At 24.1% G+C, this 14,267-nt stretch overlaps 1 protein-coding gene across 1 annotated transcript in view; it reads right to left on the reverse strand.

Moving 5' to 3' along the window:
• Positions 1–1,890: 1,890 nt before the first annotated feature.
• Positions 1,891–14,267, reverse strand: part of LOC122500017 — a 55,077-nt gene continuing 42,700 nt past the window's right edge. The window contains exons 2-3 of the mRNA XM_043608691.1: positions 5,705–5,917; positions 1,891–3,513 (exon numbers count right to left, since the gene is read on the reverse strand). Coding sequence (XP_043464626.1) covers positions 3,173–3,513; positions 5,705–5,917 — 554 coding nt within the window. The 3' untranslated portion in view covers positions 1,891–3,172. The remainder of the gene's footprint in view (positions 3,514–5,704; positions 5,918–14,267) is intronic.

Consider the following 14,267-nt stretch of genomic DNA (forward strand, 5'->3'; position numbering starts at 1 on the left):
GAATAATAATTATTATGAATTGGAATAGTAGGTAAAAAAATTTTTATACGAATACATTCGGACAAGTGTTTTTTTAATATAAAAATTACATAAGAATTTCTATTAGATATAAATCTAAAGATAAAAAAATAATTTTATTTAAAAAAAAATTATTATGAATTTCTATTATAATTATAAATCTAAAGATAAAAACAAAATAATTTTTTCCACATATATTCCATTTCCTTTTAAAACTATCCTTTATAATCTCAAGGGTCTCTGTGATTTTTTCAAGTAATACTAAGTAAAAATGGGGATTTTATTTTTTAAAAAGGGGAATCATAATTTAAAATAGGTGAATTTTGAAATAAAGAAAAAATTATTATTGTATTTTAGCGCATAAAATTTATTTTAAAGATTTTTTTACTTTTTCTCTTAACTACAGCTTTTTTAAATTAAATTATTATTTTTTTTGTTAAACTTTTTCTGTTAATTATTCATATTTTTTTCTTATTTTTCCGTAGTTTGTAACTTTTTAAAAATTTTTTTTAATCAAAATTTTTATTCCAACGCTACTTTTGTTTTAAATTCTATACATTTCCTTCAAAAATAATAAAATTTCATATCAAAAATTGCTATTTCCAGAATAACTTTTACTATTTTCAAAGACAATTATTTTTATAAAAATTAAAAAAATTTACTTTATAGCTAAAATTTACTCAAAAATAATGTTTAATAGCCAATTGTAATGTTTGAGGAAAATTTAAATAAATTTTATTAAGAAATCAACATTTAAAATAGTAAATTTTCCTATGAAAAATCTTTATTTCCAAAGTAAATTAATATATGTAATATATAATGTAATAGAAGTAAATTTCATTAATATAATTAGTAAAATATACTTTTAATTGAGTAAAAGTGTCCATTATTTCCCTAGGGTAATAATGAGTACTTTATTGACCTGTGAGCAGCGGTCAATACATAATAAAGTCTGAGTTGCAAAAAAGTTATCTTATATTTTTTACCATTTTTGGCAAAATTTACAAGTTTAAAGACACTGAGAAATAATTTAAAGAGAAAATAAAAAAAAAATTTTCAAAGTTTGCGAAAAATAAAAATATTTTCTTCAAGCATAACTAAAAAATTACTAACTTACAAAAAATGATAATTTTTACACGTTTTTTCTTGAAAATAAAGGAAAATGTTGAGAAAATTTATGATTTCAGGTGTTTTAGGGAATTTTAATCATTTAAGGGGATAAAAAAGAGGAAAAGGGTATGAATTTTCTTTTATAGTTATTCGAGAAAACAATGTTTTCCTTTTTAATATCTTATCAACTTTTTATATTACCCTTTACTCACTTTCAAATCAACGGTCTAATTTTCCATTTCTATGATCGGACTGGACTGTAAAATCCGTTGCACAAAATTCTCGACTAAAATGGCTTAAATAATTAAAAGAGAATAAAATTTTAACCATTTTAAAGAAGGTGTTAATAATACTGAGACTAATCAATGTAACAAATATGGATCCAATATTTTGAATTTTTAAAATCTGATTTTAAATTCGTAATCAGCGACCCCAAAAACCCCTGTGTAATAAGTTTTAAGTAAATCCGTTAGATGAATAATATTTTCGTCAGCCATTTTGAATTTTTTAAATCTGACTTCAAATTCGTAATCAGCGACCCCAAAAACCCCTTAGTACCAAGTTTTAAGCTAATCCGTTAGATTTATAATATTTTCGTCCGACATATTGGATCCGCCATTTTGAATTTTTAAAATCTGACTCCAAGTTCGTAATTAGCGACATTAAAGATTTTAAAATTGGCACTTTTGTCTTGGAATTTTTCTCTCCTGACTATAAAATTAATTATCATAAACAAAATGGTAATTAAATAATCAGAAAAACTTTATCTGAAAATCTTAATATTTTATGAAAATGTACATTTTTTAGATACTCTATAGACGCAGGTAAAATATGTATAAGATCTCATTGCCGCGATGTAATCAGTCATTAAAACGCTGCTCCATTACGTCTTACTGTCGTGCATTTGGGATTTCATATAATAGTGGTTTAATTTTTTAGTGCTCTGTAAAGTACGACAAATCGAAACAATTTCAGTGTTTACATAGTGAATTCTTTTCAATCTATTTTAATTAAAAAGTAAGCGGAATTGTCACAATTTTAAATATTTTTCATTCATTTTGATTTGTTTTTTTTTTGCTAAATATATTTGAAAAAACAAATTAAAACTGGTGAAGAAGAATATTTTTTAAATAATGAAATCAAAAGTCGATAATGATTACTTTTATCAGTCACTGCCTCAAGGTTACGAGAGAGGTAATATTATTTTTATTTTATGCTATATACTTTCAAACAATTTTATTTAACAGTCAATAATTATTATTCTTTATGCACTGACAAAAATTTAAGTAATCCATTAATTCACCATACTCAAATAAATAAATAAGTTACTTCACTGCATATACTTTTTTAATAGTTAAGTAATGAATTACTTAAATTAAAAACTTTGTTTCCAATGTGACTAGCGACATTTAGATGACATTTCCTTTATGCTATTTTACAGTTTAAAAATATGTTCTTTACATTTTTTTTCGCCCATAGAATAAACGCGAAATCAGTCTTTGGTACTCGTAATATTCGCTACGAGACGTAAAAATGAAATCTTCGTCTTGATTAAGTTTTCGGTATCTTATAATTAAATCAATAGCGCTCGCTTTTAGCGTAACGGAGATTTTCGACTCTTATTGATGTTTCCAACGATATGCTTTGGAATCGTTTAATATTTTTTTCTACTCATTGACACTATCGGAATGATATTTCCGCGAAGGAAACTTTTTGTGAAGCGACTAATATCACTTTTTTTCATGAAAATTTTCCACAGTAATATTTTACATTTCGGTGAGGTGTACAGTTCACTTTATCACGTATTATTTTTCATAGTGAAAAATTCGGGGAAAATAATTTGCGTGACTTTCGCTTCAACGCATTTGGAACATCATCTCTTGATATTTCTTAGGCTTGGTGATTGGTCCTATTTTTTGTTCTTCTTCTTTTTCATAGAGAAAAAGGCGGTACAATATCAGAGATTGTAAAGAGATTCGACACTTTCGATGCCTCGTGAGAATGGATGGGGTCATCCTCTTTCAGAGGATGATCGTAAATGATCCTACGCCGGCACCTGATTTACAGTGTTGTGGATAGGTACGGATATCACGTAAATGTCGAGCTTCTCTCCTGAAGCCTTATCAGAGAGGTCGGAATAATTAATCGAATCATAAGGCGGAGGTGCAAAAAGATGATAAGGTGGCGGAGGAGTTTCGGCAACTCCTTGTGCTCCACTAATGACCTCCCCACGCTGAATATAAGGTACGCTCATAGGCCTGGCGTTTCTTCGACAACACCACTCAGAGCAGCTGACTATTAAAAAAAAAGCCACCAAACCTCCAAATGATCCAATGTACCATACTATCGACCATGGATCCAGGGGACTTTGTGTCTCTCCATAAACTGCAAAAAGAAAATTTCTTTAGATACTTGTACCGCAAAATATATGAAAAACATTACATGACATTTAACATTTTTTTAAACTTGAATCATGAAAACATTTATATTCCTCTAGCTTTTTTCCTCCTACCTGACAAAATAACAGCATCATATCAAAAAGCGTTTGATATTTTCATAGCTGAATGTTCTAAAATTAAATTACAATTTTCACCATCTATTGTGTTTGTAGATTTCGAGAAAGCTATTCATAATGCCATTCGCTTATGTTCTTAAACAATTATTATAAAAGGCTGCCGTTTTCATTTAACCCAACATTTTTTGAAGGAAATACAAGAATTAAATTTAGTGAGAGAATATTCCAGAGAAAATTCAGAGATTAGAAATTTTTTAAAATTACTTTATGGTTTGCCATTTTTGGATCCTCAAAATGTAGAGGATTTTTTTTTGTTAATTTAATGGCAATTATTCCTGATGACGAAAGAGTAGTAAAATTTTGTGACTATGTTTTATTGACGTATATTTTGATTCTAATTCTGATTTTTCTCCAGAAATTTGGGCTGAACTTTCAAACAGTATAATTAGAACAACATACTAAATAGAAAAAAAAGCATCTTTACACAGAGAAAAATTTATTCTTAATGATTATAATAGTCTATATTACTCCATATAACAGCTATATAGTAATAACTTCTACTCAATTTTTAAGACATTACATAGTTTTCGTAATCATTATAAAAAGTGATCACATATCCAAACATAAAAATGTATTTTTAAAATTTTAGAAGACGTCCAAAAAAAGACAACCTAAGGACAACTTTTGAGCAAGTATACCCATTAGATTGAATAGTTTAAAATGTGATCTATTAGCGTGGAATGACCACAACACGCCTTTATTGCACAAAATATTGTATTATGTGTGTTTACAAATGTGAATGTCAGTCTGTGAGTCATATAGGTGCCCACACAGCACACATAATATTTTCTGAATAATTGAGATATATTTCAGCGAAAGATTGAAATATTTCATTCTCGACCAAAAATAAAAATCAAATTAAATAAATTTCGTAATATTTAGAGGGAAAGGCTTGCAGGTTGTCCCGGTTTGCAGGTTTTTCCACTTGTGTTATTTTTTATTCTAGAAGTGCCATAAATAAAAACACGATTGATATTGTTGTCAAATATCAATATATTGTCAATATCAGTCGTGTTTTTAATTATGGCACTTCTAGAATAAAAAAACGCAAGTGGGACAACCTGCAAGCCAATTTATACAAATATTTTATGTGATGCACGACAAAACTATGTCCTTTCACAAAAGAAATGATATGAATTATAGCACATTATTTTCATTATAATAATAATTATCTCAGACTCCTGATATACTTGAATACTATTTTAATGAAAAGACACGATTATCACTTTTTAAGTATAAATTCTGAAAATAAACAATGATACTCACAATCGTAGATAACTTGCGTACATTTCTTTGTGCAAAAGTAATCAAAATTTTTATTTTATCAAGAGAAAAAAAATTGCAACGAACTCAGTTACGTTAGCAGTCATAAAAAATAAGTATACACAAATATGCATTTAAATTATGAATAGTAAATTTATTGAGTTAATAATCTCATTTTCAAGCTCTTTAAACAATTAACTGCTGATATTTAAAAAAAACTGCTATCAAAGCGATAAGATGAAAGCCTAAAGAAGTTATAGATACAACCATTTTTACCAATAAATAGTAACAATTTTTTTAAAAATGTTATCTAATCCAATTAATTCGTTAAATTTTTTTAACACTAACCATCGAGATAGCGAAAGGTTAAAAAAACATTAATATACAAATAATTTAAGTGCGGAAAATTTATAAGTACATAATAAACTTTAAAAAAAGCATTTTTATTGAGATCAAAGTTGTCGAGGGTAAAAGCAAATGTGAGCAAATGTCATGAAGAGACCTGTATGAGGTTAAGAAATGCCCAGAAGTCACAACTAATTCACGAAGGAAGAGTATGACTCTAAGATGAAGATAATGATTTCAGCACGTGCAACGACCCTCCGGGGATCTCAGTCACTTCCATTTCTAATGATCATGTTCTTGGTCAAGAAATTGTCAATTTTAGTTAAGAGTCGCTCTGGGATAGGAAATCTTAATAATCTATATTATAGGGTTGAAGAGAAAAAATCGACATACCAACTCTACCGTCCTTGCCTCTTTTTCTAGGTACTTCATCCTTTTCATCTGGCTCGGTTTCGAATTCGATGACGTAAACTGTCTGCTCTTCCTTCGTTCGGTTATTTGTCACAGGCAACTCATCTTCACTAGCAATTTGTTGTTTGGATACTTGATCACTATCCAATTCCTCATCTATCATACTGTCAAAATTCGTCATTCCGTGAGTAAATCCTGTAACAAGTTTTAATATCTTACTTCTTGTGGCTTTTATGCATAACTTTATAATCAAAAATTATACTGTAGTACAAAAGATAATAATTATTAATAGAAAAAAGAATTGTAGGTCAATTCCTTTTCAATTCCAATAGACTGTGTATAGTCAGGTGAGAGAATCATTTTTCCATGGAAATATATTGCTTTTTAAACAATTTGAGATGACCCGTACTTTTTTGTTTTACAGAATTAATTATTTAACAAAGTTATGAGGATTTAAAAATTTTAAACTACAAAGTGCGATTCCTAGAAACTGACGTAAAAATATTTTTAAATTATATTATATCTTTTTTCCTTTCACATACAATAAAATTATTCTTCTTGCCCTTAATCATGGCTTATATGCTCGTTTAAAATCTATAAGTTAATTTTTAAAAAATATTGAAATTTAACAAAATGGCTGCGATTTTTCTAGAAAAATTTAAAATCTAATGTTCTCATCAGCGTGAAAAAAGAATATGTTATTCCTTGTATGAAAAAATGTAAGATATTAAATATATGGCGATTGGGTCAAGCCAATTAACATTTTTAAAAATCTAAAAAGTAAAAATATTTTTTTCGGTACCCCTTCCATTGCACAAAATTTACCACCAAATTTTTTTAAATGCATTTTTGCTTCCCTTTTAACATACTTTTTCCTGAACTTGAATGGTTTAGTCAGTTCGGAGAAAATTTAATTTTTTTAAAAAAGTGCCATAAGTTTCACATTCAAAAGCTGGTAAAAGAACTGAAAGAAAAGGAGTCTGGAATATAATATTAAGAGCAAAAATATTAAATATTACAGTTTAAAAATACTTTTACGTCATTTTCTTGCAATTGCACTTTGTAGTTTAAAATTTCGAAATGCGCATAACTTTGTTAAAGAAGTGTTTCCTGCAAAACAAACAAATACGAGTCGTCTAAAATTATTTAAAAATCAATATTCCCTGACTTAGCTACTACTATACATACCATGTTTGTATTTAAATGGAATCGACCTGTAATTCTTTTGTCCTTTAATATTTTTAATTTAAAATTATTTTTTACTTCTAATTATTATTGTATTTATGATATTTTTATTTCAAATCTTTTAATTTTAATTTATACTTGGGTTAATTTTTACATTCTTATATGTCTATTTTGATAGACTTTTTGATAAGGAAATCACTTAGATTCCGAAAATTTTTAATTTAAAAGCTACTTGTCCGAATGTTTTCATTTTACTACTTCCCTATAATTTGAATATTATCTACTCAGACGTTAAATATTGATTTAATAAAAAATATTATTTTAATATTGTCGATTGAAACTTAGCATGAATTTTTTTTAAATTTCAATAATGTTTGTGTAATTTTTAATAAAATGTAATGATTAATTACTAATTATAATAATTTACAATTACAGAATTGTGTTATATAATTATTGTTTTGAGCAATTCATCCTATTACAAGTAATATTCAACACTTCCGCATAAAATGTGAATAAAATCCGGATTTAAGCAAGGTGATTATCAAAGCATACAATCTTTAGTTAATGCTTTATCAAATGAAATTGATGACAGATCATTTTATCTGATTGTGCAACAAATAACACAATTGACTTTTATGTATCAGAGTTGTCATTCTCAAGAAGCACGTAATAAGATTCTGGAATTCTATATTTAATTTTCCTGAAAGCAATTCTCAAAATTTCGCCACTGTCATTTCTGATACTGATAAAATTGAAGATATTAATAAATTGTTTGTTGAGGACATTATAATTAATGACAAAAATTTGACTTTATATGAGTGGAGAATGAATATAATATTATAAGAAATAAAATATAAAATTTCTTTAGATAGTGGAAATAAAAAAATTTATATGTAAATTTATATCGGAAAATCGAATTAAATTTTAGTTTGGAAATACTTTGGGGAATCCCCGTTGGGGCCAAGTTGGGTTGATTCAAATTTTACCAAAGTACATTAAAAGCAGGCTTCGCACTCATCTACAAAAACCTACTATTTACTACTTTTTTACGTTATGCTACTATTTGGTTACTTTTTTTAGATTTCAGCCACAAAAAAATATCCCAAATTCAATTATTTACAATATCTAGTATTTACATAAAATTTCGCAAAAGATTTCAATTATTTAAAAAAAAATTATAAAATTTCATCCAGAATTCAATTATTTTCATAAATAATAAAATTTCCAAAGGAATTCAATTAATTTAGAATAGAATTTTTTAAAAAATTTCGAAAAAATCAATTATTTAACAAAAATTTTATACAATTCTTCACAAGAATTCAGTTACTTTCGCTAATAAGATTTTTCATGGAAATTCAATTTTTTAAAAAAATTTTTGATAAAATTTTAAACAAGATTCTTTTACTCAGGAATTCAATTATTTTTGAAAATTTTAATAAAATTCTTTGCAACTATTCAATTGTTTTCATAAATAATAAAACTCATCGCAGAATTTCAATTATTTTTAATACAATTTTACAGGAATTGCTCAAAAAATGTAATTATTCTTAAAACTTTAATTTCAATTTCATAAAAAAATCAATTATTTAAAAAAATGTTCTTTAAAATTCTTTTGAAGAATCCAATTATTTACAAAGATATTAAAATTTTTCACAGAAATTCTATTATTTTCAAATATTTTAATAAAATTATTTGAAAGAAATCAATTATTTTAAATCGTACAATTTTAATTAAAATTTTTTGAAATAATTCAATTTTTCTTTAAAATGTTAATAAACTTCTTCCCAAGAATTCAATTATTATTTATAGAAATAATTGTTCGAAAAAATCCAATTATGTCGATAAATAACAAAATTATTCCCGAAAATTCGATTATTTTGAGGCATTTAAATGAAATTCTTTACAAAATTCAATTATATTTTCATAATTATAACAATATTCATCACAAGAATTCAATTATTTTAAAAAATAACAAAATTTTTCACAGAAATTAAATTTGTTTAAGAAAATTTTTCAGAATAATTCAATTATTTTCATGAACAATAAAATTCTTCTAAGAAGTTAAATTATTTTTCAAAATTTTAATAAAATTCTTTGCAACTGTTCAATTATTTTCATAAATAATAAAATTCTTCGCAGGATTTCAATTATTTTTAATACAATTTTACAGGAATTGCTAAAAAAATGGAATTATTCTTAAAACTTTAATTTCAATTCCTCGAAAAAATCAATTATTTAAAAAAATGTTTTTTTTATTCTTTGGAAGAATTCAATTATTTACAAAAATTGTAGAATTCTTCACAGGAATTCTATTATTTTCAAATGTTTAAATTATATATTCATTTCATTTATATTTATATTATTATTTATTTATTTATATAAATAATATTTATATTTAATTATATTATTTATATTATATTATTTATTTAATTTATATTATTTATTTATTTATTATTTTTTTTTAATTTTAATAAAATTCTTCCCAAGAATTCAATTATTCACAGAAATAATTCTTTGAAAAAATTCAGTTATGTCGATAAATAACAAAATTATTCCAGAAAATCCAATTATTTTTAAAAGTAATAAATTTTTTCTTGGAAATTCAATTATTTAAAAAAATTCTAATCAAATAGTTGGCGAGAATTCAATTATTTTTATAAATAATAAAATGCTTTTTAGAAATTCAATTATTTTCAAAAAAATTTAATGAAATGCCACATAGACATTCAATTATTGTAAAAATTTTTAATAGAATTTTTTGTAAAATTTAATTATTTTTAAAAATTTTCTAAAAATTTCCAAACAGAATTTAACTATTAAAAAAAAATATTGTAATAATCTTCGTAAGAATTCAATTCTTTTCATGAATAATAAAAATTTCTCAGGAATTCAATTATATAAATAGAAATTGGCATGAAATTAGTCGAAAGAAATCAATAATATTTAAAATTTTTTATAAAATTCTTCGCAAGAATTAAGTTACTATTTAAATTCTTTCATGAATAATAAAATTCGTTCCAGGAATTTAATTTATTAGCAGGATAAGAAAGAAGTAAATATTTTTGATGAAAATTAGGAAAAAGTCAGGAAAATAAAATATATAAGAGAATGGAAATTTTGTTAGTTTTGTGTAATGTCGAAAACGAGTTTTTTTAGTCGTCAAGTTTAATTTTTCGGTAGCTACTTTTTTACTACTTTTTTTTGTTTGAAAGCTACTTTTTGCTATTTTTTAAAAATTAATTATCGAGTGCGAAAACTGTTGAAGAAAAAAAAATTTTTTTTTTGAGCATTTAGTTTACTCTAAATATGATAATAATGACGTATTTATAACTGTTTGTCTTTTTGCTTTGTGCACTTTGTCCACAAGATTATTCTTATGTATGGTGTTTGGTAGGAGCTGACGTCAATTTGAGACGATAATCTCCATGAAGTTCCCTATTTAGTATTAACGTTACTCAGCATACGTTTCTTTATCGCTCCTTATCCTTGTGACCTTAGCTGATCACTTTGTGACAAGTTATCCCAATTTTACGTGAATACGCGATAGTTTTTTATACGGAACGAACTGCGATTCCAAATCGGGTTCGTGTGGCCGCATTTGTCGCAATAGAATAGAAGGTCAAACATAATATGAAATTTACTTTACACTCAGTTTACGTTGGGAATTGGTATTGGTGCTTTTTAATGTATCTATAAAGAAAAATGCCTCACACAAAAAAAAATCTGCCATTGAAACAAGAATGAGGACCTCTCTTTTATCTTAAATTTATATAGCTTATTTCCATATATACAAGTTATATTGATTCAGCGGGTTTACAAGTATCGACACTAACCGACGATTGTCAAGTCACGTTTCTTGAAGAAGTCAGAGACTCTTCTAACTAGCACTGGGGCTTAAAAGAAATAGGATAAGGGCATCGCAGAATGTAGAGCAGAACAATTTCTCTCAACTATTCACTTTCATTTTGTTACAATTCAATCATGCTTTTATTATGAGAAACCTACACTACCAACTGTTTTTTAAAACCTAAATTTAATTTTCAAATTATTATACCTAACATTTATATATTTGAGAATGTTGTAATCCTTTTTTATAGATTAATATAAAACTATTACAACATTTTAATTTTTTTAAAAATAAAAAATTTATAATTTATAATTAATAATTATTTAATTTATAAAAAAATGATACATGTTATAATATTTTTTAAATATTATTATTGCCCACGTCAAAAAATTCCATGGGATTTCCGTAGAGTTTCCATGGAAATTTTCCAAGTTTTTTATTTTAAAAATATTTTAACATTTCTAAGGTTGTCATAGGTCAGGGAAATCAGGGAAAAGTTCAATCAATTAAGTTCAAAAATTTGTTAAAATGCAACGTCAAAATTTCAATTATCCTTAAAAATAATAAAATTCTTCTCCAAAATTCAATTATTTTCAAAACTTTTACAGGGTTGCCACAAATATTTAATTTTATTTTTCCCTGACTTTTCCCTGATTTCCAGACAATATTTTGACTTTATCCCTCACCATAAAGAACATTCTGATTCACTCTAAAAATTATTAGAAAAAACATTATAAAAAAACATTCTATTACATTTACTTCCGAATTTCTTAAGTTGTAAAATTATTCGCAAACATCAATAACTAAATTTTTAAATAATAGTATTTCATTATTATTTTTCCATAGGAATTAAAATTCTTCAAAACATTCAAATTCAAACATTTTTAAAATTAAACAACTTATAAGAATATTATTATTATTAATTATTTACAAAAATTATAATAAAATTCTAAGCAAGAATTCAATTATTTTCATAAATAATAAAAATTCTTCACATGGTTTCAATTATTTTTCATACAATTTTAAATAAATTTCTCGAAAAATAAAATTATCTTCAATCATTTTTTGCAAGAATTAAATTACGTACATTTCACAAATAATGAAACTCTTCGCTGAAATTTAAAAATTTTCAAAATTTACATTTTTAATACAAGTTTTCAAAAAAACATAATTATTTAAATAAAATGTAATAAAATTCGTTGCATAAATTCAATTATTTTTACAAGTAATAAAATTTTCCACATGAATTCAATTATTTTTAAAAAATTGATAAAATTCGTTGTAAGAATTACATTATTTTCATAAATTATAAAATTTTTCGAGGAATTAAATTAAAATTGTATTAAAAATAATTGAAATTCTATGATGAATTTTATTATTCATGAAAATAATTGAATTTTTGTAGAAAATGGTATTATTTATGAAAATAATTGAATTATTGCGAAGTTTGCTTAGAATTTTATCAAAATTTTTTTTTAAATAATTGAATTCTTTTGAAAATTTTTTTTTAAAACTGTAGAAATTGAAAATCATTGAATTGAGAAAATTTTTTTGAAAATAATTGAAATTTTGCAAAGAATTTTATTAAAATTTTTGAAAATAATTGAAATTTGGAGAAGCATTTTATTATTTTTAAAGATAATTGAATTTTGACGAGAATTTTTTTTAATTTTGGAACATAATTGAATTTCTGCGAAGAATTTTATTATTTTTGAAAATAATTGAATTTCTGCAATCATTTGTAACTTCTCTAAAATTCAATTTTTTCCAGTTACTTAAATAAAAATCCCTGACTTCCCGGACCAATTTTACTTTCCCTGACTTTTCCCTGAATTCCCTGATTTCCCTGACCTGTGGCAACCCTGTTTTAATAAAATTCTTGGACAAAATTACAATTATTTTCAAAAATTTTCCCCAATTTAATCATTTTGAATATCTACTGTTTTATAATAAAATTTTTCAAAAGACTTCAAATATTTAAAAAAAAGTGTTGATAAAATTTAAAGCAAACATTAAATTATTTTCATGAATAATAAAATTCATCATTGAATTTCAATTATTTTTAATACAATTTTAATCGAATTCGTAGAAAAATGTAAATATTCTTGACAATTTTATTAAAATTCGTCGAAAAAATTCAATTATTAAAAAAATTTGTTGATAAAATTCTTTATGAGGATTTATAAATTATAAATAAATTTATGTAAATAATTGAATTCTTGGGAAGAATTTTATTAAAATCTATAAAAGAATAATTGATTTATTTATAAAAAATGTAATATAATTATATTTAAAATAATTCATTTCATTCGAACAATTTTATTAAAATATTTGAAAATAGTTTAATTTCTGTGAAAAATTCTATTATTGTTGTAAATAATTGAATTCTTCCGAAGAATTAAAAAAAACACATTTTTAAATAATTGAAGTCCTGTGAAGAATTTTATTATTTATGAAAATAGGTGAATTCTTGCAACGAATTTTTGAAAATTAATTACGTTTTTGAGGTATTTATTTAAAATTGTATTAAAAATAATTGAAATCCTATGAAAAATTTTATTATTTATGAAAATAATTGTATTCTTAGAACGAATTTTATTATCATTTTTTTAAATAATTGAATTCATGTGACAAATTTTATTACTTGTAAAAATAATTGAATTCTTGGGAAGGATTTTAAAAATTTTTGTAAATAATTTAATTTTTTTTTGAAAAATTTTATGGAAATTAAAATTATTACAAAACATGAAGATAACAATAACTTCGAGTCTTCGACTCGGAGTGATTGATATTTTCATGTTTTATAATAATATTCTTATAAGTTGTTGAATTTCATAAAGGTTTGAATTTCAAATTTTTTGAAAATCTTAATTCCTATGAAATAATAATAATGATTAAATATTTATTTAAAAAATAATTTATTGGTGTTTTGGAATAATTTTACAATTAAAAAACTTTATAATTAAATGTAATAGAACAGTTTTTTGAGTATCTAATCATTTTTAGAGTGAATCAGAATTATTCTTTAGGATCAGGGGAAAATTCGAAATTTTGTGCGGAAATCAGGAAATAATTATTAATTTTGCAATAACTAATTAGCCAATTTTTTTCTATCAGAAATCAGTGTTTTGACTTTCAAGTGTTACATAAAATTAAAAAACCGCTGCCAAGTTGTATATTTTTTTATAATTTTGGTGCTCATTTCATGAACACTTTACTTCCACATAGAGATAATAATAGTAATAGGAAAATATATGAATAACTTTTTATAAATATGGTAAAAGTGATTGAATTTTGGGTCAATCAATGTATTTTTAAATATCCTACAAGATAGTTACAATAATTTAATAGTTAAACAAAAATTTTCAAACAAAAAAGTTGAGAAAATGTCATTTTTCACAATTTTTAGTTTTTAAAATACCAATAATTTCGAAATTTATTATCGAATTAGGTTCAAAAATAGGTCAATCGAAGCGATTTTTAATGCTCTACAAGTTGATAACGATAATTTTA

The sequence above is a fragment of the Leptopilina heterotoma genome, unplaced genomic scaffold (assembly GCF_015476425.1).
Source record: "Leptopilina heterotoma isolate Lh14 unplaced genomic scaffold, ASM1547642v1 Lhet_180, whole genome shotgun sequence".
In the NCBI taxonomy this organism is placed as follows: Eukaryota; Metazoa; Arthropoda; class Insecta; order Hymenoptera; family Figitidae; genus Leptopilina; species Leptopilina heterotoma.